The sequence below is a fragment of the Crocuta crocuta genome, unplaced genomic scaffold (assembly GCF_008692635.1).
Source record: "Crocuta crocuta isolate KB4526 unplaced genomic scaffold, BGI_CrCroc_1.0 scaffold16, whole genome shotgun sequence".
NCBI classification, from domain to species: domain Eukaryota; kingdom Metazoa; phylum Chordata; class Mammalia; order Carnivora; family Hyaenidae; genus Crocuta; species Crocuta crocuta.
This window is the reverse complement of record NW_027531893.1, coordinates 13,294,423-13,321,497: the sequence shown is the minus strand read 5'-3', so window position 1 is coordinate 13,321,497 and position 27,075 is coordinate 13,294,423. Positions and strand designations below refer to the sequence as shown.

The window sequence follows — 27,075 nt, the reverse complement described above, 5'->3', positions numbered from 1 at the left end:
GGGCTTGCCCCCCCCTCCCCGCCCCTCCCCCCCCCCACCATGCGGTTACCCTCGTCACTTCCTAGTACCCAGGCCCTGGAGCCAACACAGAAGGGGTGTGCATGTGAGTGAGTGCTGAGACCCAGAGCGCAGTGTCCCTTGCCTGGGGCAGCTCTTCTCACAGACGTGGGTGTTCTGTTTACCAGCACAGTGGTGTTGAGAATGTCATGTCTCAGTGTCGGGGGAGTCGTCCTAAACAGAAAGACAGCCACGATCCTCTGCCCAGAAAAATACTCACGAACTCACAACTGGGCATTCCGCGTCAACTGCTTCCCCAGTCCCTTGTATCCATCATGGGGCCTTTCTTTGGCCTGAAGATAGATCCCCACCCCTACTTTAGGAAAACCAGACATGAAAGGATGGCTCATCCCGGCATAGCTGTGTTAGCAAAGCGCTGGGAAAGCTTCATGTCCAAGGCAGGGCTAACAGATGCTACTCCCCTAAGGAATAATGAGACTTTTTTTTTTTAATTCAGAGAGAATATGTGCACACATGCACATAAGTGAGGGAGGGGGCAGACAAAGACAGAGAATCTTAAGCAGGCTCCACGCTCAGCACGGAGCCTCACACAGGGCTCAATCTCATGACCCTGGGCTCAGGCCCGGGCCAAAATCAAGAGCTGGATGCTCAACCCACTGAGCTGCTCACACACCCCATAACAAGATGCTTCTAAGGTCAACAAAGCAGGGTACGGCACGGAGGGGGGCTGGCACCACCCTGGGGAGTGGGGTCATCAGATCCTGAACAACATAGCTGCACAGAGCAGCCCTCTGGGAGCTGTGCCCTCACTCAGGGGACACACAGAAAATGACCCCCAACCCGCTGTCGTCCCACCTTCCCATTATCCACCGGTGTCTCCCTCTAGTGGAAGCAATGAGAAGTCACACTGATGAAATCCATCAAGGTCAAGGCTTTGAGGGCCCAGAAACAGGAAGAGAAGGGTAGAGAAAGGATATGCAGGGGTCAGGGGTGAGAACGACCCTGACGCGGTCACCTCAGTACCTCAGGAGCGCGATGCTCTTGGACCAAGTACTTAACTTCTTGATACCTCTGGGTCTGCCCCTGCCCAGGAAGGGACTGAGAGTCCCCTCCCCACGCACGCTGTCAGGATGAGAGGAGATCACATCTAAGAGGCACTTAGCCCAGTCCTACATACAGAGGAAACATGCTAATGATGTGTAGCAAGGAACATCAGAGGCCCTTTTCCGTTAAATTCTACAAGTCTGGGCCCCATACACTGATTTTTATGTCCCCCAAACACCTGGGCCTCGTCACGCTGCTGTTTCAGGTGGAAAGTGATTTTCCTGACTGAATTAGCTCACTAACAAGAACCTCAAAATCCAACCCGAACATTCTAGCACTGGACTCTTCTCTTTTCAAGCTCTCTGGTTTGCACAGCCCTGCCCAAAGGCCCCTGTGGAGAAGACAGACTATCAAACACGTGGTTATGTTTGATATTTACACCCAACATCAGCACTGCCTCCTCAGGCTTCCGCTTGTTAATTCCATGCATATCTGGCAACACTGCCTTGTTGCTCAGCGGGCTACTGCCTCCATGCTTGAAGGTGGGGTGAGGAGTGTCTGTAAGAAGATGTGTCTGCTGGAAGGGAAATGTGAGTGTCCACTCCCCAGTGCGGGGCCGCTTTGCTTCCCCTCTGCAGGGCGAGGCCTCCCACAGCCTGAGCTTCAGTTCCTCACCTGCACTGTACTCCATACAGACAAGGGCCTCCCCACCCATCTGCCGGGGACTGCCCAGTGAGTGTTCTCCGTCTCCAGCTCTATGTGAGTCTGCTAATAACTGCATCTCTGTCTGCAGCTATAGCAGCATCTGGGCTATAGATGTGTATCTAATCTTTATATCTATATAATACATTATATTGTATACATCACACTTATATGCAATATCCTATATACATTGGAAATGTTATAAATTAGATATATAGATTAGCTTTATAGAATTATTTTCTATAAATATATACACTGCATCTGATTTGTGATATACATTACAACGTATGTATTGTACCTTACAAACATATTATGTATAATCAACTTAGAGATCTACAACCATGTTTATAACTGCATACCTCTCTCTTATCTCTAGATCTAATCTGTATATTTCATCTCTATCTTAGAAACCAAACAGTAAAGGAGACAATGTTTCTAATTCAGCCTCTACCACTTACTAACTCTATTACTTTTACAAGAAAACTTGGGGACAACTGGGTGGCTCAGTCAGTTGAGCGTTTGACTCTTGATTTTGGCTCAGGTCATGATATTGTGTTTCGTGGGATGGAGCCCTGTGCTCTGTCCTGGCAGCCTGAAGCCTGCTTGGGATTTTCTCTCCTTCTCTCTCTCTCTCTCTCTCTCTCTGCCCCTCCCCAGCTTACATGTGCACACTTGCTCACTCTCAAAGAGAGACACTTAAAAAATAAAAAATAAAAGGAAACTTGGTCTCCCGGGCCTTCCCATCAGCTCATCTGTAATATGAGCTAAGATTAATACCTGTCTCATGGGGTTGCATTACCTGACAAATGAAAGCCAGACGGCCAGGTTCAAATCATAGCCGCCCCACCTGTTAGCTACCGGACAAGCATCTTAACCTCTCTATGCCTCTGTCTGTGAAACGGAGATGATGTTAATACCTCCCATCGGGGATAGTGGTGAAATCTGTGTGGGTGAGCTATACCACAAGCTTACTTAGAAACATGCCCAGAACAGACTTGAAGTGCTTAATGAAGGTTAGCTAACAATGGTAAATTTACAAATCCATGTACAATGTCCAGTTCCCAGCTCATAGTAAGCATGTATTCAAGGGGCACCTGGCTGGCTCAGCTGGAAGAGCATGTCACTCTCGATCTCGGGTTCGTGAGTTTGAGCCCAACTTTGAGTGTAGAGATTACTTAAAAGTAAATAAAAATCTTAAACACACACACACACACACACACACACACACACACACACTCAGGGTATGTCAGTCATTGTGGACAAGAGTAATGGTTTTGAAGTGTTCTCAGTCAAGGGCCAAACTCAAACCTTCAACATTTTGGGCAAAGTCAGCTCCCCCCAAGAAGGGAGGAATAGTGATCTCAACATGGTCTATTTTTCAAAACAGTGCATGTGGCTGTGCTTTGGGGAACTTGCTGGCTATTTGTGGGGCGTTGCGTCACATTGTTCGCCCTGAGTCACACAGACCAGTAAGGCGCCCGGGGTGATAGGACTGCAAATCCTCCCTGAGAAGTTTTCCGTTGCCGGAGTCCAGCCTCCCCGCCTGTCTCTGCCCAGGCAGTGGCCCAGCTGGTCATCTCCCTGGTCTAACCCCCACCAGGGCTGATTCAAGACCCAGCACACCAGGGCCAGAGGCAAAGATCACAGAGGAGAGACTTGGCCCGTCCCCAAACCAGCCTTGCCTGCTCCAGAGAGGTTCCGTTCCCCCAAGGAAGCTGGAGGGAAGAAAGCAGATGGGCTGAGAAGCAATTTGGTCTCACTGTCCTCTCAACAGATGCTGGGCACCGTAAGAATTAATGGGCTGGAGACTCAGGTAAGAGCCATTCAAAAGCTCCCTGATTGCTCCAAAAACCGCTCTCCACGGAGGAAAAGGTTAATCGAGGCCCAGAGCTGGAAGAGAGGCGAGGAGACAGCAATTGCTTTAATCCTGGGAGTCGGGGAAAGAGCTTCAGCAGAGAGAAGTTTGCACGGAGGAGGCTGCAGTCTGCCTCGGAAAAAGGAACTAGGCCTCCAAATCGAGTTCTTTGCAAACGCAGCTCCGTCGGGCCAGAAGCCTTGGCCAGTCCCTCTCTGAACCCAAGCCAAGTAGCTGCATTTTAATGTTTTTTTTTTAAACACTGCACACTCTCTGCGCTGTTGGGCCACATATCTCAGGAAACCATCTCTGAAAGGTGTTTTCCCTCTTCCCTACGCCGTGCACACACTCACACGCACCGTGAGTCATTGCTCTGTGTGCAGCCACTGTCAGCACAGACCCAGAGACACTGGGTGACGACTATGTCAGGGCTGGAGGTGGGACAAGTCTGATATTAACCAGAGGGGGTGACGTTTGAACAGAAACGAGGCAACACCAAGGAAGGAACAAATGACACCTTTCTGCATGGTCACGACTCCATAGCTGGGGTCGTCTTTGTAAAAATAAAGGGTCCACAGAGCAAACAGGGTTGTATCAGGGTATCTCACCCTTGACACTACTGACATTTGGGGGCGGATCATTCTTTCTCGGGTATTTAGCACCTCTGCCGACCTCTACTCACTGGATGCCAGTAGCAATGCCCTGCCCCCAAGTCCTAACAAAAATGTCTCAAGATCCAAATGTCCCCTGGGAGGGGTTGGGGGGTAAATTCATACCCAGTTGTGAACCACTGGTTTCTCTGAGGCTTTAGCTCAGCAGAACATGAGCCAGCTCATTAGCTACTGGTAACTCTTAGCCAGATTTCTCACCTGGGTCCCCATTATCTGCATAGCATGTTAGGAGCTAATAAGTTCCTTTGACCCTGGCAGGAGGCACTGGCCATCAGCTTGACGGGGAAGCTCCAAATGTGACCACCTTTTCTCCCTCCACCCCCCTTACCAGTCCTTTCCCTTCACCCTTGCCTGATAAGGTAATTCCTTATTCATCTCGACGTTCTAATGACACAAAGGCATTGAAGGAGCTCGAAGAAGCTAACAACTTTAATTGATTCTAAGGAAAAGTGGCATTATTTTTATAGGAGCCCAGATAGAATATGCAAAATGTTCAGAACGCTATCACTATGGTCTCTTTGCCTTCTAACTCTTTCTCCACTGTAAGTGCTCAGCTAAAATCTGTTCCTGAGCTTGAAACGGCCCCTCCAGAGAGAACCCTGCGTGGAGAAGTTTCTCTGCAGCGCCCAGCCCCTCCTGCTTACACACCTGCTTGTATTTCTGTTCACTTATTACTACCTGAAGTTATGGGATTTAGTCAGAAGTTCACTGGCTGACTCCCCCAACCAGAGCAGGTGCTCTATGGGCAGGGAACTTTCTGTCTCGTTCACTGCTGTATCTTTAGCATCTAGCACAAGGGCTGGCCTCCTCCTGGCCCCAGAACTATTTATTTGAGTCAGCCAATGGATGAATGAATTTGCATAGGTGTAATTCCTACAGTACCAGTTTCCTACCACCCACTTCTCATTTTCTGCTGGAGCTCTGCTCACAATCTTCATGGCCCTGGCATCATCTTTAAATAAAATGAATACAGTCAACTCCCTCCTCTTACACTCCCAGTTAGTGGATCAAAGACATTCAAGTACCTGGTTGCTTGCTGAACACTGAGCAATCAGGAATTTTCCTCCTGATGCTCTTGATCTTCGGGTCCTGTGAGAAATCTCAATGTAAACGAAGGTTTGTTTCCCTTGTAAGTACAGCCAACTTCACAAATAGCCAGATTGACAAATCTTTGCTCTAACTATGAGTTCCTTTATTACAGCTCCCAGGGTATCTCAGTATTTGAGGAGAGGCCATTAACTAATTGACAGTGAAGCTGTTCGGGGGTGGGGGGGGGCAGTGATGGTGGAGGGGATAAGGCAGGCAAAGAAGCTAAAATCAAATGACAAGAGCCATGCCAAATTGGAGTGGGTTCAGAAATGATAAACCATCTTGAGGATCAATGAGAAAGAGAGAATCAAATAATGAGCATTTAAATTTACCAAAACACTACTGATGTGCAGGGAGAGGTTACATTTTTGTTTTAAGATAAATTTTCTCTTGGCTCCATTGTTCAAACCATTTTCTCCCCAAGCCTTGTGGCAATCTATCTGTCAGAGAGTTACTCACTGTGCAAAGCATTGTATCTATTTATCTATGCATCTACTCACCTATCATCCATCTCTCTCTACCTATTTATCTAAGTACATCTGGGGATCCTTGTGCAAAGTATTCTATCTAGACCTTGGGTTGTATACATCAAGCCTGTTCCCTCCAGCTCTGTCTGAGCTATTTCAAATCTACCAGTCAGGCAACTTTTTTTTTTTTCCTGGAAAAATACGATAGAAGTTGAGAAGATAGATTTTGAGATCTTATGACCCCGAGTTTGACAGTCACCGATGCTATGTGCTTCCGGCATAACCTTGAGCAAATTACTTAACCTCTCTGACCCTTAGGTTCTTCATTTGGACAACGGGTATCACGAGAACACCTACATAATGGTTCCACATGAGGATTCGATGGGAGCAGCCAGTTCTTGGCAAATGGTCAATGTCAGTGTGAGCAGGGATCACGATAATGCCACGAACCGAATTCACACTCCTTTCACACTGGCTTTCTCATTACTACATCCTCTGTTTCCTGGTAACCACCATCTGGAGACTAGGCAGGCATTCTCCACTGCAAGTCAGGACTCCCTTGGTGCACCTCAGGGGCAGCCTGCTGAGGGAAAGCTGACACCACAGATTTAAACCGTGCTGGGCTTCCTCATTCTATCAATCTGGCCACTAAGCAGAGCGAGTCCAGCTAATGCCAACGGATGCAGAGCTCCGTGCTGCTGCAGGCAAAGACCGTTAGGGGAGCCCTCAGCAGCCCATCTATCTATCCCCCCAACCTCGCAACAGGTGCATGAGGGCAGACTCACCAAGTCCTGGTGGGACCCAGTGAACGCATGGAGGGAAGCGGCCCTACACTCTACACAAGTTGGGCGCTGGGCGAGTGGAGCCACAGATGGGTGATGTACAGACACGGCTCATGGGGACTCAGAGGCAGGCCCTACCCGTGATGCCTGTGCTCTAGGTAGGAGCAGGGAATGCCCGTCTCAGGAGCAAAGGGGGCTGAGGGAACGGAGCAGGAACCGAGCCAGACTTCCGACATCTGTCACTTACCTCTGCATGGATGGTTTCTCCAAGCTCAGCCACATCTGCTGTCTCGCTCCTGCCATATGGGTAATATCTGGGGCGCCACTCTCTGCCAGGAAACCCATCCACGCCCCTCTTGTCTGACCTGCCTGCAGGCAGCTGCACAGGATCCCATTGTGAGTCCCAGGATGGACTGGGGCCCAGCACAGTGGAAGATCTGGCCATGGGCTTGTGCCAACAGTTACGGAAAAACATCAGTGCTTTGGTTGGGTTCCCAAGTCTCTTTAACACAGGCAGCTAGAACTCAGGGACGACAACATCCTACTGCTTCCCAGAGACAAGAGCCAGATGAGGCTGATGGAGTGGTGCTGGAGACAAGGGGGGTCATCTCCCTGATAGCATGGCATCAACACAGAAAGCCTGTCTTGTGCTGTGGCAGGCCGGGCATGGGGGTTCAGGTCTAAGAGAGGTCACTGTGTAGGGGCAAGCTGTCACCCTCACAATAGCCATCGGCACGTCGCAGTTCTTTCCCATGAAGGTTCTGAAGGGCTGAATGGATGGATTCCACAGTGAAAAGTACAAGAAGACCACAGAGATAACTACCTGGGGTGCACCCACTCCACCGTGGGGTTTAAGATTTGCCTTTTGTAGTTCTGGACACAGACCATCTGCCCAGGGGCTCTCCTGAGTCTACTAAGTTTTCCTCTGAGGAAGGACTGATAAAGAGAAGGGCCATCATTTAAAATCACACCCCAGGAGGCCTGGGTGGCTCACTTGGTTAAGCATCCAACTTTGGCTCAGGTCATTATCTCCCGGTTTGTGGGTTCAAGCCCCATATTGGGCTTTGTGCTGACAGCTCAGAGCCTCAAGCCTGCTTCACAGCCTCTCTGTGTCCCTCCCCAACTTGTGCTCCAACTCTCAAAAATAGCAATTAAAAAATAATTTAAAAATAATAAAAAATGAAACCATACCCTGGAAGTTCTCTGGTAATCCACGGAGTAGACTGGGGAGAGCCGTGTTTTCCCAAGCACAGCTTACATGCAAATGTCGTGAGTGTTCATAGATGATTGTGGAGGGCACTAAAAAGGAACCTTTCAATTGTATTTTAATATTTTAAATTTTCTACTTTTGTATAGTTTTATATTTATATTTAATAGTTTAATATTTAATCATAATTAACTAATAGCTTAATATTTACTTTAATAGTTTAACAGTTTAATATTTTAAGTTCTATTATGTTTTTTATTTTATATTTAATAGTTTAATATTTAAATAATATTTACTGAATAATAGTTTAATTCTTATTAATTCTTAATGTTTGGCAAAAAACAAAAATCTAACCAACATGCGATTTCATGCTTGTGATTTCACCACTATTATCCTGTGCGAGAGCGTTTCTCATCATTGGCATTACTGATATTTTTAGACTAGGTTGTTCTCTGCGTGGGGGCTGGTCATGGAGGAGGGTGTGGCCTGTGCACTGCCCGAAGTTTAGCAGCATCCCTGGTGCCTACCTCCCCGCCTGCGACCCTGGTGAAGTCACCTCCCCACGCCCAAGGTGAGGTACCTAAAAAGGTCTTCAGACATTGTCACATGTCCTCTGGAGGTCAAAGACAGCCTTGACTGGGAACCATTAGCTTAGGGTAGGTCCCTTCTCAAAGTGAAGTAAGTTGATTTAAGGCCAATGTACTTTTAGGTGACTTAGAACAGGTGTGACTCACATGTGGCAAACACGACTAAGGTGACAGGTCAAGGGCAGAGGTCTGGGAGAAACCAGGGGATGGCCCAACACGGGGAGGCAACGGAGTCCTTATACTCCTCAAAGTCACACCGACTGCTCTTTCCTGCCTGCTCTGTTGCTCGGTCATCCCTGAAGCCGACATAACTGAATGTATGTGCAGGGAAGAGGAGAAGGCAGAGGACTCCATTTTCCCACCGAGTGTGGCCTTCCTGATCAGGGAAGGAGAAGCGGGGGTACAGGGCTTGTTCATTCCCCTTGGGGAGACTGAGGCAGAGACGGTGAGAGAAGAGGAGCCCGTGGGGGAGGCTGAAGGGGAGACACGCAGGTGGCCCTTGCCAGACAATTCCAGAAAGAGCCACAGCGCTGCTCTACCGACTTGTCATGTTCCAACAGGCTTGCCTGTCTCAGACACTGGACAGACAGGGCTCTGGATGGGGTCCATCCTGCCTCCTCTCTCTACTGTGTGACCAACCCTCAGAGCCCAGGAAATGATCAATCCAAAGATCCCTCCCCTTCAAGCCCAGCCAGAAAAGCAACAGTCTATTGTTTTCAAAAGCTACCTCACCAGCACTTAGGACATACTGATGACTTCACACACACCATTTTCTGCTGTGCCCACCACAATGCTGCAAGGTAGGCACTGCCATTGTGGGAATATTCCAGATGGGAAGAGGGAGGCTGAGAGGCTCAGTCACTTTTCAGGGCCAGAAGATGGGAACGCAAATACCTGAGTTCACACGCAAGTGCACACACAATCAGCTGGTTTGTGCACCCCCCACGTGCATGCTGGCACACACCTCAATGGGCAGGCTGGCGGTCTGATGTACCTGTCCACCCTTTCTGAGCCAAGAGGGTTCACCAAGCCCCCTAGAGAGCTGGTGCAGGGTAAGGGAGGAAGACCACGGGAAGGTACTGACCTGGCTCTCCAGGGTGATCGGTGGGCTTGGATGAGGGTCCTGCAGGGAGAGAGAAGAAAACACATGTAAGCGATGGGGGGAACTTAGCCTACAACTCCATTACCGTTTTCAAACAAAGCTAAAGCTCTTCAGTGTGTGACAAGCCCACAGTGAGGGCTGCCCAATGGTCTCCCTCATTCCAGGACATAGTAGAAGAGCTTGACCCAATCCCCAGTCTGCCCCCAACATCCTCCTACACCCAGATGATTAAGGAGGCTCAAGGTTTTCAGTAAGAGATTAAGGGACACCAGCATGGAGATCACACAAAATGATCAGGCGTAAGGAAATGTGAAAGAAAGCATGCTCGCCAATTATCTCAAAGTGTGTTCAAATCCTCTAATATGAAAGAGAGGATGGATCCCGCAAGACGATGTGAGGTGCACCTGAAAGAATATAGAGTCTCGATTAGGGGAAAGGCCACCAATTTATGCCTGGTCTTAGAAAAAATGAGGGAAAGAAAAGACAGAAAAAGAAGAGCTTAATTCCTCGTTTTCACAGCACATTCCAATGGGCTGGGGAAGAGCCTTTTCAGGATAGAGAAGGCCAGAGAAAAGTCCTATTCATTCACTCCCTACAAAAGCCAATTGACTGGAAATGCTTGGTGGTAATGTCGCGGGTCATTAAACATGAACTCTTTAGGTGGGGGGCAGGGTGGGTAGAGAGGAGGGAGGAACTGGTGAGGAGGAGGTGGTGTTTTTCAGCAAGTGGTTTCCAAGGAAAACAGGAAACTGGGCACATAAAGGCTATTTTTGTCTGCACTGTGTCAGCTCTGAACTTCACCACCTTGGATTCAGGATTCTGGGAAAGCAACCTCAAGCTGCCTCTTATAGAGAATGGGCATGACTTTAGGGCCCTAGGGAGCAAAGTCAGTTTGGAAGCTTTGCTTTTAGGCAAGCAGATTCTGCAAAACAGGCTTCTAGGAAGCCATGCGAGTGAGAACCCCATGGCCTATTCGATGGTGAATAAGAAGGAAGTGTAGGAATCAGACTCTATTCATCCTTCTGCGGTCTGACTTATCTCAGTGTCATGTCCTCAAGGTTCATCCCCGTTGTCACGTATGGGAGGATTCCCTTCTTTATTAAGGCTGAGTAACATTTCACTGTATGCAATTATCTTGATCCTTTCACCCATCAAAAGACATTGACGTTGTTCCCCTATCTTGGCTGTTTTACAGCTTCAATAAACATGGGCAGGAAAATGTCATGATTCCACTCCTATGAAGCATCTCCAACAGTCAAATTCACGGGAACAGAGAGTGGAAGGGTGGATGGCGGGAGCTGGGGGCAAGGGAATGGGCAGTCATCGCTACTCAACAGGTATCAAGTTTCAGTCATGTGGGGGGGGGGGGTCTATGCTCTGGCGTTCAGCTGTTAGAACACTGTGGTTGTGGTTAACAACACCGTAGTGTACACATAAAATTTTGTTAACATTTTAAACCCCTACCCTAGGTAAACGGTCACTCGCTTTCTTGAGGATTCTTCTGTGGTATGTTTATAATGATGCCGAAGTTACCCTCAGCTCTGGATAGTTCTGAGGTTGTTTTCCTTCAAGATGAGGGGTTCCTTTCCTCTACCTGCCCCCCTCCCTCCGATTCTGGCTCTGAATCCCACTCCCAGCAATTCTTCAAATGTACAGCTCCAAACTTACCACCAGGAGAACAGCTCACTCCCATGTCTACGTTCTACCCAGGCCTGGAATATTCCTCAGACTCAGGAAGATGCTGAGGGGAATACTCCTCCCCCTCTCTGGACACTGCAGCCTTGGCGTTGGATAAGTCTTCAAGACAGTATTTTACGGCCTCTCTCTGCCAACCCTTACGAACTCCTTCCCCAGGGTGAGGAAGGGGCCGCTATATGGGTGAGGACCTTCGCTGAGCCACTTTCAAGTCCGAGGCCTCCATGTCGGAGCTCTTCTTCACGGAGCCCCCTTGGATGAGGCTTGTCATCCTCACACATGGGAGCCATGAACCCTGTTCCTGGGTATCAAGCACACTGGACAGGGCCCACCTTGTCTTCGGGAGCCAAGGCTGTCCTCCTGGTCTCAGACAGGGTGAGACTCAGGTGTCAGGTGCGCTGCGCTGTGAAGGCATGCCACAGTACTCTTCAGCTCTGAGTCAGCCTGTGTGTGTCTCTCTCCCCAAATTCAGATTCTGCCATCTAGGTTTGGCTAGAAGATAAGAAGCCACCTCTCAGACTCACACATTAGCCTCATTTTCCAAGCCAGGCCCCAGTGAAGAATGGCCCTGGGGTGTTGGGTGCACGCCCAGATTAATTAAGTTGTACTTCACAGCCCATTTGGCTATTGTTTGGGGCTTATGCTTCACTGCTCAGAATCTTGAAGGGGTGGAGAGGGGAGAATGCCATCCTGAACTCCTATGAACAACTTTCTGAACAACTTGAAAAGATCGTCCTTGGGAAACCACAGAAAACTCGGTCCACTTGTCAACTGTATTGGCAAAACCCAAAGTTGATCCCTAGATTCTAGTAGAGCACCAACTCTTTATTGGTTATTCCAAGATCAGAAACCGTCCTAGCACACGGTCAGGGGTCCAGCAGTATCTACTTAGCATGTTAAGGACCTGGCCGGGAAGAAGATAGAGTACTACCCCCAAGTGGCCACGTTATTAACACTTAGGATTCACTTGCCGACATCATTTCACTCTCCTTCCTCTGTGCATGCTCAAAATCTAAGCCTCTCCCTGCATAAGCTCCATCCAGAAGATTCCAGGTATGGCTATATATCTGTGAGGTCTCCCTTTCAGCAACATCCTCCTTAATTGGAAAGGCTAACGAAGTGGAACCGGGTCAATGATGCTGTCTGCCTAATCCATCCTGTCTGTCTAAACTGGGACTCTTTGGTTTACAGTAGAGTAAATTTCTGTCTGTCAGGGGAAAGGCTCCTGGAGACCAAAGGGGAATTTGCAACATGCTCGGATGCTACAGTGGAGTGCTTTTAGAATCTTAATGCAGGTACTGGGGCTACGGAACTGCCTAGAGCAAGGAAAGCCCTTTCATATCATCTATTGCAATGACTAAATTGGGGAAGTCAAATAGGGAACTAGGCAGGCAGATTTAGTGGCCTCCACACTTCACCACTCCCTATATCCACACCCTCTGGTCATGTGACTTTGAGTTTCTTTACAGAGTGTTTTCCCCCATCCTTTGACCTTGGGCTTGCCCATTTGATCTGCTTTGTCCAAGGGGAGATTAGCAAACAAGACCTAAGCAGAAGGTTGAAATATGCTTGCGTGATTCAGCAGGATCTCTTGTGCTTTTGGCATCGCCATGAGAACATGCCTCAGGTATCCTGCTGGTGCAGGAAGAGACACACACGGAGCAGACCCACACCCAACCTGCAGCTTGAAGCCCACTCCAGACTTGACCAGCCAACCTTCAGACACATACAGAATATACACTTGCTGTTTCAAGCCATTGAGTTTCAGGGTGATTTGTTACACAGCCATCATTGTGGCAACTGATACACTTTCTAAAGACTGACCTTAGTAGAATGAAATCATAATGTACTACCAGTCCAGCCTTGGAAACAAAAGGATACCTACTCTAAATATGCAAATATACCCCAGGAACCTGAACTACAATTCATGGCTATGATTTAGGACCTACTATGTGCCACACTCCACAGGAACTGTACATTATGACAAGCAAAGGAAATACTCTACCACCAAGGTCTTATACTATATAGGAGTTAGATTTCATCTCTCTTTGCCAAATGTACTGGCCCTTCTGAGTCTACTTAAACACCATTACAATGTTAATGAAAAGGATTTCTCAGAATCCTCTTGCACAGAGATAATGACCATTTTCATTCCTCCAGTTTATTCTGAACTTTAACCCATGGGTCTGTTAGTTGACCAAGGTTTGGAACAGACACGAATACTGTTAAGAACTAGTAACTTACTATGCTATTAATTAACTGATGACTAACAACTGAAGTTTTTACCATGTTCCAACATGGGCTTACTCTCTAGACACGTTATCATTTCCTTGACCCCTTGTAACCATCCTAGGAGGTAGATACTACCATGATGCTCATTATAGAAATGGGCAAACTGATGAACAGAGACACTGAGCAATGTGTCCAAGGTTACACAGAGTGCTGAAGTCTGGATTTGACCCCAGTGCCCTGCACTTGAGAAACCTGTGCCCCGCTATTTCGTACTAGCTCTACTGGAGAACACAATCCCACATCAGACCAAGTAATCTTGCAACCCGACATCTACTAAAAGGAAGAATGCACACAGCAAATTAATAGTAGCACTCTAACCACCACTAGAATCCTTTTTTTAAAAAAAAAAGGTAGTGGACATGGTTGAGAGAAATTAGCACACGTGTCATGACTAAAAACAAAACACAAGCCATTTTGCCACAGCAGGGCACCAAATCCATCCACACACATTTACTAAGTTCCAACTCAGTAGCTAACACGGTGGGCACCAGGAGGGAGGCAGAAAGGAGTTTAAAGGGACTCTGTACTCACTTCTATTCCCAAAGCTAACTGTTTATATAGGCGGGAGTCTGATTACAGATCCTGGAGAAATGAAACTTGTTCTCACCTCATGAGTCTTGCTTGCCAGGAAGCCAGGCTCAGAGATTTCTGGGCTCAGCAAGACCAAAAGCCTCATTTTAACAACCAATTAAGCTTTCATGAAGAAAACAGAGAGGAGGAGCCATTTCATTATCATTCCATACGTGCCTCCAACATTTTGGGTTCCACTGCTTGGTGCTGAACCTTGACCTTAGCCTCTACCACTTGAAAGGATGTTCTCTGCCTGTGCTTTGAAGATCTCCTAAGATAGTGTTTGCTCTTGGATATTAAGCAATGGCTTTGGTATGGATGCGACTACACTGTGACTCAAGTCTTCAGAGCCAGATTTCCCCATTGGGGCCATCAAGTCAGCAGACAGACAACAGGCCCTTCAGTACCTTCTCTGCATGGACACACCCAGGAGAACACTTCAGAAGGCTGGTGTGGCACTGTCTTCCTTCTGGTGACAGAAATAGAAGCTTCCACCATTAGGAGTTTGTGCTTTACTCTCTGTCACCAAACGAAATGCCCATGAAATGCCATGAGCTCTTTATGGGACTAGAGATTAAAATGGACAGAATCTCACCAACAGCATTCCTTCCTGCTGGAGACCACCAAGGGCAAGGGGAGTTTGGACGCCAAGCCAAGGACCCCCAGTACAAGGAGACTAGTAGGAGGCAAACAAGGATCATGCAGTGCAAGAGTGTAGGTTCAGGGTCAGATCCAGGTTGAGATCACATGTAACCACTAATTAGTCTGCTTGGGCTGCCCTAAGTATCCCATATGACAGAAATGTTACTTTTTCACTGTTCTGGAGGCTAGCAGTCAAAGATCAAGGTGCCAACAGAGTTGCTATCTGCTGAGGCCTTTCTCTGTGGCCTACAAATGCCATCTTCTGTGTCTTCACATGGTCTCTCCTCCATGCCTGAGCCTCTCTGAGACCTCCCTGTGTATCCAAAACTTCCTCCTCCTATAAGGACACCAGTCAGATTGGGTTAGAGCCCAGCTTAAGGTCCTGTATTAACTTCATCAACTCTATAAAGGGCCAGTCTCCAAACATATTCATATACTGAGGTGCTGGGGTTTGGCGATTCAGCAGATTAACAACCATTTAGTAGACCTGGGACCTCAGGCCAACTTCTTAGCGTCTGTGAGCTTAAGTTTTCTCAACCACACCCTGAAAATAGGTGGGACCGTATTCTCCAATGGAGCTACTGCAAGGGAGGACAGAAGCGAAGTCTAGGACTGCTTTCTGAGTTAAAAGGGACACAAATAAATAAGGACGCTAGCTTAAGAGGTGGAACCTGCACTATATGTATAGAGTCACCTCATCTTGACAGTGGGATACCACAGGCATTATAGGTGGGCATAAATGTTTAATAAAACCAGGCATTTTGAACATGTGGTGCGTGGCTCAAAGCTCAAAAATAGGGGCACCTGGGTGGCTCAGTCAGTGAAGCGTCTGACTTTTGATTTCAGCTCAGGTCATGATCTCATAGTTTGTGGCAGAGAGCCCTGCATCAGCTCTGTGCGGACAGTAGGGAACCTGCTTGGGATTCTCTCCCTCCCTCTCTCACTGTCCCTCCCCAGCTCACAGTCACTCTCTCTCCATCTAAGTAAACAAGCAAGTAATAAAACGTACATTTAAAAAGCTCAAAAAGTGTCTCTTTCTTGTCTTCTTCCAGGCTTTTGAAGGCTAAGACATACCCCTCCACACCCAAACAAATGAACCTCGATTCCTCTCAAGGGTCAGTTATTGTAGATCCAAGCTGAACCAATCCCATTCGACAGTAGTGAAAACAGACCAATTTAGTGATCACATTTTCTGTGTGGATTCTCTGCCAAGCACATAAAATCCTTGCCACTCTGCCAAGGGAGGGATAATGCTCCCCATTTTACAGATAAGATTAACTGAAGCTCAGGGAAGACGATTTGCTCCGAAACACAGGTCTGATAAGGGACAGAGCCAGGACTGATGCTTAGGTTTTGAAGTTGCCTGAAATTGGCAACTTCACCTATTTCCTTGTGTTATCCAGAAGCATCAACTTAGTGAATTGGGATCTCTGGGAAAGGAGCCAAAGAATCTGCATTTTTATTTAACAGCCTTGAGGAAGCCTTCTGTATACCGAAGCTTGAGAAGCCCTGCCCTGTAGCATGGGTAATGCCCGGCTGGAAGCAACCGACGTGACAGAGATAGTCAGTGAGAGACCAAGAATAGGACCCCTCACCTCTGACCCCCAGCCAGCCACCAAGGCTCTGATGTATCCATGCAACCCTGATGCTCACCCGCTGCGTTCCCTAGAAATTTCCATGATGGGGGTGTACTCTGTCTGTTCAAGTGGCTGTAAAAGAATACCACAGACTGGGTGGCTTATAAGTAACAGAAAGTTATTTCTCATAGTTCTGGAGGCTAGGAGGGGAGGTCCAAGATCAAGGTGCTGGCACATTTGGGGTCTGGCAGGTGCTTCCTAGTTCATGGACTTTTCTTTCTTCTTGCTGCACCTTCACCTAGAAGAATGGCTGTGGGGGCTTTCCAGGGTCTTTTTATCATGGCACTCGTCACATTTTCGAGAGCTTTGCCCTCAGCAGCTAATCGCCTACCTCCTCAGACCACCACACTGGGGGGTCAGGATTTCAACAGGTGAATTTAGGCGGACAAACCATTCAGTCCACAGTGGGGTCCAAGGTATTTTCTGCTCCTTCCTTTCTCTCCACTTCTTCAGTGATGGTCTCTATCTTGCCCCAGAAACCCTGATGATCAGGCTCTGTTTCCAGCTTCCCCTCCTCAGGGATATGTGGCTCCTTTGGACTCATCCTGAGGATTCAGTCACAGCCGTCAAGGTGATCTCACACAATGGGGCTTTCTCTACCAGCGGTCCCTCTGGGATTTCACAGTGAGCTTATCTCCCGTGTCAGTGGCTCCTGGGATGAAGGCTGGGCACGTGCACGGCGGGCGACACTGGTCGATGAGGGAGGGATTCTAGCAGCACAGAAGTCCCCTTGTTCTCGGAAAAAGTCTACGCTGGGAACGTGGACACCGGCCACAATCACACAGCACTCACCTTGCTGGAAAATGCAAGCTCACCTTGAAGGCAGAATGAGAAACCGGAAACCTCACAGAGAGGTCAGGAACACTGGCGGTGCTTTAGAGGGACAGTGGTAGATAGTTTGGCCCTTCGAAATGGGTGGAATTTCCTCGCCCGGTCATTGGTCTCTGTGGTCTTCAAAGTTTTAAAGATTTATAGATCTTTTGGCTACTTGGCCTTCCTTCCAGTTTGTAGCCTATACCCCTGAACCGAGCCACAGAACCTCAAAATGAAGTTCGGGCCCTTGGAATTGGTGAAATCACGTCGGAAGATACAAAAGACCACATGGATGGGGCACTTAGGTGGCTGGGTCAGTTAAGCATCTGACTTCGGCTCAGGTCCTGATCTCACAGTAGGTGGGTTCAATCCCCACATCAGGTTCTGTGCTGAAAGCCCAGATTTTGTGTCTCCCTCTTTCTCTGCCCCACTGTAGCTCTCTCTCTCGCTCGCTCTCTCTAATATATATAAACATTAAAAAAAGAAATCACAGAAACTCGGGAAGGATTTCAATGCTTCTCCAGGATGGTATGACGATCTCTGAGAATAATAGTTCTCCAAAATCTAAATCAATGGCTAAAACACTTTGTTCTGTGTGTGTGCCTTAAGAGGTTTTGTAATTCTTTGTAAAGCACACAGAAGTAGAATTCTTGGAACTACAAGGTTTTGAATACACCTACCTGAACGACTAGAGGCTTGAGGTAGGAAGTGTCAGTCATAGGGTGGCCAACTGGTGGCTTCTGGATGATTCATGGTAGGCGGTGTTTTCTGGCCTGTAATACTGATGAAATATTTCTAATTGTTGCCCGGGTTCTAAAGCCAGGTACTTCACACGCAAACCCAGACTTCTCACTTCTCTTTTAAAAAAAATTAGAGATTTAGGGGTGCCTGGGTGGTTCAGTTGGGTAAGCGTCGGACTTTGGCGCACATCATGATCTTGTGGTTTTTGAGTTCAAGCTCTGCATCGGGCTCTGTGCTGATGGCTCGGAGCCTGGAGCCTGCTTTGGATTCTGTGTCTCCCTCTCTCCCCCTGACCCTCCCCCACTCTGTCTCTCTCAAAAACAAACATTAAAAAATAATGAAATAAGATAATTAAAAATGAGAGATTTAATACCACTGGACATGCATCACTGTAAGACAGCAAAGCTTCTGGCTGGATGGTGGCACCCCGGTCACTGCATCAGTCACCTCCCTTTATTAATGCAATTCTCTAAGGTCGCATGGCCGATTAGTATCAACAATGATCCCAAGAGCAGCTAACATTGGCTCATAGTGAAACCAAGTCTTCTTTTTATTTGGGTTCTAAGAACGATCGCATCAAAACCTCACAACAATGTAGGTATTAACAGCCCCATTTTACACATGATGCAATCAAGGTTCAGAGGAGAAAGGAATTTGCTCAAGCTCACTTGTTAGTAAGTGGTGGCGTGAGGATTTAGACCAGGGCAGCCCAATTCCTGAGGCTACACTTGTGGACCATGATGTTACACTGCTTCCTGGTGGTACAACTCCATTGTGAATTGCAGTCACTAAACCACAGTTCATGGTTCTAGAAGCAGTTCACACCAAGAAGCCCCATGGAGCAGAGAAGTGCATCATATGCTCCTGATACGAGACCTTCCCATCTCCTTGTGTACGTCTTCAGGCTAATGATGTGTCACGACAGCAATAATCCTAATGATAACCTTCTCAGATGGACATGGTGAAGACCGACTGAGATGGTATAGCAGAGCCACCTTCAGTCCTGGTGTGCAGCAGGCGAGCCACAAATGCTAGTTCCTCCTGGGAATACAATTACTATCACTCTGGTGTGTTCTGCTTTTCGCAGCACAGACCAGAAACACGACGGGCCACATGCCAAGAGTAACCTGAGAAATGAAGCCTCCACCCACCATTGCTAGGCCAGAGGTGCCAGTAGATCTCCCTGGGGCTCCACGTCCTTCTGAAGCTGGCCTCCTGAGCTCCGTGTGCGTACAAGCCGCATCTCAAGCTCAGCCCAATAATTAGCTGTTCCCCAGGCACAGGCCGCGGCACCTACCAATTTTGCACCCACTTGCTGTGGTCACCAAGATGGCAGGCAGCCCACTGGACCCAATGCCACCGAGTGTCTGCAGACACTGTCCAGAGTTCCAGACACACGATACTTTGCTCTATAGCTTCTGGGACTGCTGGGCGGGCTTTCTGTCCCATGGGCCAACAGTTTAGGTTTGAGACCCAGAATCCAAGACTGAATGCCAGGAAGAGATTTAGAGGTGGAGGAAAGGTGAGCAGCACCTCCTTACACGGTACTCAAGGTGGTTATTACTAAGCAATTACTTGGCCTCAAAGTCTCAATGCAGCCCTCTGGGCAGACATTTATAACAGATTCTGATTTTCCTAGGAGATGAAACTTATTTCTACCCCTGACCTGAATCAAACCCTTCATTTTCCTGCCAGGAACAGAAGATCCAGGATGGGAAGTGAATGTCCTAAGGGCCACACACAGCTTCTATCAAATGCATGTCCCTCCCGCTTTTTCTTCATTTTCTCTTCTTTGCCTCCCACACAAGAGCCTCTAACCAGGACAATTTTTGTTCAAAGGATAGCACATCCCAGCTCTGGGAAAACCAATCCAACAGTGCTTTAAGTCTGGAGTGTTTCCAAGAGGCCACACACAGACCTGCTGATTTAAGCCATGGGGGAAACCTGATCCCAGGATTCTGGGCACAAGGTGATGGAGGGGAGAGCTGGACATTGCTTGAAGAGGGGACGCCCCCAGCTCCTGGCTGTGCCTTGGAACAGGGGAGCCTCCTTCCTGGGCTATAAGAGAGATGGCTGGCCAGAAGGTGCAGGGGACATGCAGGCAGAGGGTTCCTACATTTAGAGCCAAGGTCAAAATCAGGCAGTTTCAGGGTGGAGAGGTTCAGGGTCTCCTTCCTGCCTGTGGGCCTTCTCCTAGGTTTCTTAATGCTAAGAATGGGGAGCATGACAGTGACAGCATCAATGACAGTGGCCATTAGGACAGCGATCTTGAAAGTCCTCATGAAGCAACACATTTAGCAGTTTATGTATAGTATTTCAATAAATCCTCGTCCCATCTTCATGGGGTGGCTACCACTGGATGGCCATCCAGTCTGGAAACAGGTGGTTTTATATTACGCTCTTACCATTGTGAGAGGCCCTTGATGACCATGCGCATTTCTGTTTCCAGACTACGGACACACTGTAGTCCTGTTGCAAACTTACAGAGGAGAAAACAGAGGCTCAGAAAGGTTACAAGACTTGCCCAGGAGCCACAGAGACCAGCCCACTGAACCTTCTGAACTTCATAGAAGTGAAAAAAAAGTAACCAGAATGCTCAGATGTGGTATACACCGTGCTTTTTACATTTTTTTTCCCACTAGCTGCCAACCCCCAAAGACTGGGTGATTTCACAAAATCCAGATTTATGGCTTTTTTTTTTTTTTTTTTTTAGAACGTCAGAGGATCTGGCCAAGTGGGCATGCTGGTGGGTATGGGTGAGCTGGAGCCCAGTTGCTACTTCCTTCAGGTAGGTACACACCCTCCTCTTAGCCATGGCCCTTCCCCTACCCACCTGGGAGAGCCCGAGTTAGTAACCGCCGGCCCCTCCAATCCCTTTAACACCATGCTTCACTGCTCCTCCCAAAGGAAGGTACCATTTCACCCAATGGATGACTTCTTCCACATGGCCCCACCCTCACCTCCAGTCCCAGGAAAGAAAAGTTTGGGAGGCCTCAACCTAAGAAAGAGAAAAGCTCTACTAACCCACAAGGAAGTTCAACACTGTGATTTATTCATTTACAAGCCTCTACCTAGAGCTCAACAGCCTGGATTGTCCCTGGGGTGGTGGGATCAGGCAGGGAGGGGGCGTTGGGGAGGCTTCGGTGCAGGGCAGAGAACAGGAAGAGGTTATTAGCACCACTGTTTTCTGGCTTCCTGCGTGGCCACCGCATGCAGCTGCCTCTGAACTGGCTGTTTGTTCCTAGCTGTCCCGGAAGGAAGCGCTCTCATCACCAATGACAACAGAATTGGCCCGAGGAGGTGAGAACGTGTGCAGGGGCTCCGAGCCCCGGCCCTCCTTCTGTACGGAGCAACCCCAGAGCTGCCCAGACAGGAAAATGGGAAGAAAGGACAGCCTGGGATACAGGACCCTGTGACCCACTGACAAAGCCCCAGCTGGGGGACAGGGAGGAGGAGGAGGCCAGAGGAAGGGGTCCGGCGGGGCACATGGATTTCGTACAATGAGCTCCTTTCATCAGTGAATAGAGGACTCTCCTCAACTCAGTCTCAATGGCTTTGTTTCTCAAACGACCCATTCTACACCCAGAAAGCCAAGTTTGCCAGACCCTGTGCCAAGGTCAGGCAAGAGCCTGAGACCCCCAAGCAAGTTGCTCATCAGCACCCAGGAGACAACCATAGTGCTCAGCACGGCTTGGCTGACCCCAAGTCTGCAAAGATCGCCTTTTATTTTTATGCTTTCTGCACTGGGGTCCAGCACTCGGGGGGTCACTCACACGCGTGACATGTTTGGCGTAACTGTAGGATCTATTCAGGGGAGAACTTCATTGAGACATCTGCATGGAGGGGGCAGGACGAGAAAGGACTGGAGAAGTCGGAGGCAAGGTGAAGCCTGTGGTCCTGAGTTGGCCAGATTCAGGATGTGGGAAGAGTTACTGCAGATGACCCAGCAAGAGCCTGTTTTTCAGGCATGTTGAGAGCCTCCCCTCATCTTCAGGGATTTACTGCACAGGTAGCAAGCAGCCAACTGGGGGCCTATGGGCCAGGATTTAGTTCAGACAGGTTTTGTTTATCTTGCGCGATGTTTTCAAAAGAAAAATGTTAAAGGCCATGCCAACACTTAATATTTGTGGTTCTCAGGTAAAAATGCAAAGTCCTGGCATTTCCTGGAAAATCGCAAGACCTGGAAACACCAATCTATCACCTCCATAAGGTACCAGTGGTCTGGAGCTGGGGAGCAGCGGTCTCCTTTAGAAGGGGCATGTGCCCTCCAGGCCACCCAGCTCCCAGACATACTTCCCTTATGAAGGTGGCCTGGTGGCTGCTATGGGCCCTGGACTCTGCGATCTCTTGATTTATAAAGTCCCAACACTCTCCACAGAGGCCCTGGGATTAGAGATAAATATAGAATATGGACTGTAGACTGGTTTTAAAGCCAACTTGGCTACAAAATCCAAGGATGACCTGACCTAAGCAGCACAGATGAACACACATCCAAAACCCTGGGTCAGCAGTGGAGTCCCCTTCCCAGCTGACAACTATTCTGACAGCCTGTCCTGCTTTCCCAAGACCAGGGACTATCTTCCTTGTTCGTATGCATGACCAAAGCCCTGAGGCTATTAATATAGACGCACTCCGTAAATGCTTATGGAGCCTGCATCAACTGAACCTCAGGTCAGGCAGAGTTGGGATTTAGAAGATGAATACTCAAAACCTGGCCAAATTAGGAATTGAGGGAGGTTCTCCTGAACTTTCCTGAGGTCAAGTTCCTGCTGCAAAGATTAGCCTTGGGAAAGAAAGACGGAGCAGAAAGCAGATGAACTCAACAGACTGGGTACCACGGGAGATGAAGACGAGAGATTCCTATGTGTGGGATGGATAGCCCATCTGGCAAGCTGTGGTCCTCCTCAGAAGATCTTACATGTACGGGCATCGTAAAATGCACGCGAGTTCCCGATTTAGCCAAGACTACAAACAGAAACAGGGCAGGCCCCTCAGTGGTGGCAGCTTTTCTAGGTCTAAGAAGGTGGGTTGACATTTCCTCCATCTGCTTCTGTTGTATGTAGCCCGGACCATTATTCTTCAGCTCTGTATATGATTGTGCGTCCGTGTGTGTTTGTGCATACGTGTGCACACATGCCAACATGTGTGAGCATTCACATGTATGAATATGGTCTCTTCTGCCCGAAGCCGTCCTAAAAAGACACTGTGGGATTTGTAGATTGTTTGCCCGGCATCCCTCATTTTGGGGAATTCCCTCTAAGTCACCCCACTCCTGGGACTAATTTCCAATGGCCACTGTGGGAGGGGAAGCCCGTTCCAGGGGAGATCCCACTCCACAGACTTCTTTCTGAGCTGTGACAGAAGCAAGCAAGAGTAAGAGGAAAGCACGCAGTATTTTATTTCTGCACTTTGCATTTAGTTATAATTATTCATGCAAGAGCATCTTTAAACACCAAAAGGGGGGAATATTACAGTTGCTCTGATCTCACTCGCTAACTGTATTTACATGCTCACAGCGTTTCTCAGGGACAATTATCTTATTACCAGTGCACTAATCTTTTCAATCTTTCCAACACAGTTTACAGCTGTAGACTTCAAAAATTAAGGCTAATTAAGACCCTGTTTTTCAGCAGGTATGGTGAACCACTTACACATTTTAACTGAGTAAAAGAAAATCAGTGTGGGGAGAGAGTTTGCAGGGGAGGTGGATACAGTGTCACAGGCTCTGTAGCCTCCATTAATTGGAAGGCTCCAACTCTCCGAGCCGATTCTAGAATCCAGTAGACAAGTTCCATCAATGGACAGACCTGTATATATCAGGACCAAGGACAGCTGGCTTGGCCCATTCAAGGGGAAATGGAGTATTTTGCATTTAATTATCTATTTCCGTTCATCATCTTCCCCGTAACTCCAGCAGAACAGTAGTTGAAAACATGGACTCTTGTGTCAGTGCACTTGTGCTCAAATGCTGGCTTGGTGGCTTACTCTACTTGACCTTGAACAAGCTACTTAACCTGTTGATGCCTCAGTTTCCTCATGTGAAACAAGACTATTAGTAATACCTGCCACTCAAGCCTATGCTCAGGACTGACTGAATTCACATGTGTAAAGCACTTAAAAGAAGGTCTGGTTCATAATCATAAGTATTTCTTTTAAAAAGTGTGGGCTATAAGGACTCATCACTGAAGGCTGTAACACACCTAAACAACATCTGTTTTCTAACAGGTTCTTGACCTCGTACAATCTCACCACATTATGAGCCATTGGAGAACTGCTAATATATAATCAGAGCTGTATTTGTTGTGTCTGTGAGCAATGCATTCTCCAATTACTTGTCCTGGTATCTCATTAGCTGCCATATTAAACCAGCACCTTGGACCATTTTGTTTTGTTTTGTTTTGTTTTAAATCACAGAGAAGCAGACCTCTCCCTGAAGGGCTATCGTGGGAACCTGGATTTACAGCCCAACTCCTTCAACTCCAGGCATGGCTCAGCCATCCCTAGCTGCTGATCAGCTTCTTGCTGTGCTTAGACCACGGAGTTTCCTCAAGCACCTGCTATGTGCTTCAACCTGGGCTTGGCCATCTACAACCCCGTCTATTTCAACTCTCACACCAATCCTGTGAGCAGGCACTGTAGAATAGAGGATGTGAAGTAGATAAGTAGACTGAGGCTTTAAACAACTCCTCTATGATCACTCAAGTTGCTATGTACCACGCAAATTAACCTTCTCTCCTTCCAAGTTTTCTTAAGCTGGCTGGGTACATCTGTCAAGGTGGTTACTGCCACTAACAGAATGAATGGCAACAACCACCACCAGCACCAACATCTGCTACCTGCCAAGCACTATCCTAAGCTACTGACTACCCTGTAAGGCACAGACTATGATTCACCTCTATTTTACCGATGAGGCAACTGGGCTCAGAGAGGTTCTCGGAGATGCCCAAAGTCACACAGCTGCAAGGTGCTGGAGCCAGAATTTGATCAAATTCATCCTCCCAACCCCCTGCTCCTGAACACTCTGAAATATAGCCTCTCATAAAGCCTGGAGAATTCAACAGCTGTCACCTCTTCAATAAACACCTAAGGTTTAATAAGCGGGACAGACGAGCAAAGAATGGATTCAATCATCATCTACGGAAGAAGGATGGCAAAATTAACGATTCAGTTACATTTGTAAGAAATGCTAAGAGGAAGGTGCAGGGAGGACACAAAACAGGAACTTCAACCACGGTGGGGGCGTCAGGAAGATTCTTTCAGGAAGTGAGAACTAAAATGGGCTTTAGGGGCTCCTGGGTGGCTCAGTCGGCTAAGTATCTGACTCTAGATTTCGGTTCAGGTCATGAGCTCATGGTTCATTGGATCAAACCCTGTGTCAGGCTCTGCACTGACTGCATGGAGCCTTCTTGGGATTCTCTCTCCTCCTCTCTCTGCCCCTCCTTCACTCATGCACACTCTCTCAAAATAAATCAACTTAAAATAAAATGGGCGTCAAAGAAAGGGCAAGGGTCAACTCATCAGAGAGGGAAGGCCCAGAAGCATTTTAGGCAGAAGGAACAGCATGAGCTAAGACTTGGATGTAGGAAGGGACACATCATTTTTAAGGAACAAAGGGAAGCAGCCCAATCCTAGAATGCTGAGGGGTGAGGGGCACAGGGCAACACAGGAAGACCTGACCCAAGGGCTGGGCCAGACAGTCCCTGTGCATCCTGAGGAGTTTGGATTTTATTCCAAGAGCCACAGGGAATGGCAGAAGAGGTTCATGCGTGGAGTGACGGGACTCTTCCCTAAAAGCCAGCCTTCGGTCCCACGTCTTAGATCACTGTTACATGGCCTCACACAACCTGATCCAAAGATGCCTCTGAAAACCAACTCAGCAGACCACACGCTGAAAATGTTCAAGAAGGGCTTCAAGTGGTTTCCACTTCCCATTTTAGGGACGGTAACAGGTTGCTACTACCTACCAAGCCTTATAAATGATTCAATCCTCATTATTGCTACAATGAAAACAATCAAGAGATGATATGTTATAGCATATTCAAGTCTGATCAAGTATCTTGTCTGAAAAATGAATGACAAAAAAAATCAATCTCAGACTAACATCCATTGGCAGCTCTGAGGTTCTATGGCTCATGAAAATGTCAATGGGCATTTGTAGATTGAAAACAATGAACGGCAAGCCACCCTCGCCAACACACCACACACACACACACACACACACACACTCAAACTGTATATTCTATGTTCTGTCAGTTCCCATTTACTGACCCCTACTGTGTGCTCTGTGTTTCAGTGTATTTCAACCTAACTGATGTGACCACCATTCTGCTTGCCTGAAATGGAGGACATGGGTGTCAGTACTAAGATCAGGATGTCCCAAACCAGGAAAGGTCTCTCTACCCACAACAACCACAGGTATTATTACAAGGAAAACATAGGCTCCAAGGGGTGAAGACACTTGTGATCATCACACAGCACATAAGGAGTGGGGACCAAGGTTTAATGCTGCGTGCGAGGACAGCCAGGCTTCCACCCGCCCTGGAGAAGGACTGTGAAAACCACTTGGTTGGCGCATTGTCCCCTCCTCCAAGCCTCGCCCTGACACACACTGTCCCCTCCTCCAAGCCTCGCCCTAACACACATCCCAAGGTCTTTGTGGCAGGAAAGCTGTGATCTCATTCAAGGAGTTCATCCTTTCTATAACCCTCAGTTCCCAAGATAACCAGAATACTCAAGTAGCCCCCAAGACCCAGACAGGGCTTACTTTCTATTTCTGGCTTAACCATGTGATTTTGAGCATTTGAGCACTGCAATGCACCCTGGGACCATCTCACCTACAAGTGCAGGCCAGACAGACAGACAGCTCTCAATCGGGCTGCTGGGGTGCTGAGCCAGCAAAAGGAATTCCTGACCTCAGCTGAGCTCTGCAAGCTAAGAGCTACACAGAACCTGGAGACTATCGCACCCAGCTGTGCTCATTGCGGAGCCAGAAGCATCAAGGCTCCAAAAGAACAGAGATTCCCCAGAGTATTTGCATTGTGCTTTGTCTTCTTTGCTGTTTTCTCCATAGTTGGAGGAGAATGGATACTCGAAGGTTAAGGGTTTTTCTCTCTCTAGGCAGGGCACACAGCAGACACTCGACGCATGTTCAGGGAATGAAC

General features: G+C 48.0%; 1 protein-coding gene across 1 annotated transcript in view; it reads right to left on the bottom strand.

Annotated features, from left to right (window-relative positions):
- XYLT1 (xylosyltransferase 1) overlaps positions 1–27,075 on the bottom strand; it is a 308,202-nt gene that overhangs the window by 208,657 nt on the left and 72,470 nt on the right. Inside the window, exon 3 of the mRNA XM_077773196.1 lies at positions 9,507–9,545. Coding sequence (XP_077629322.1) covers positions 9,507–9,545 — 39 coding nt within the window. The remainder of the gene's footprint in view (positions 1–9,506; positions 9,546–27,075) is intronic.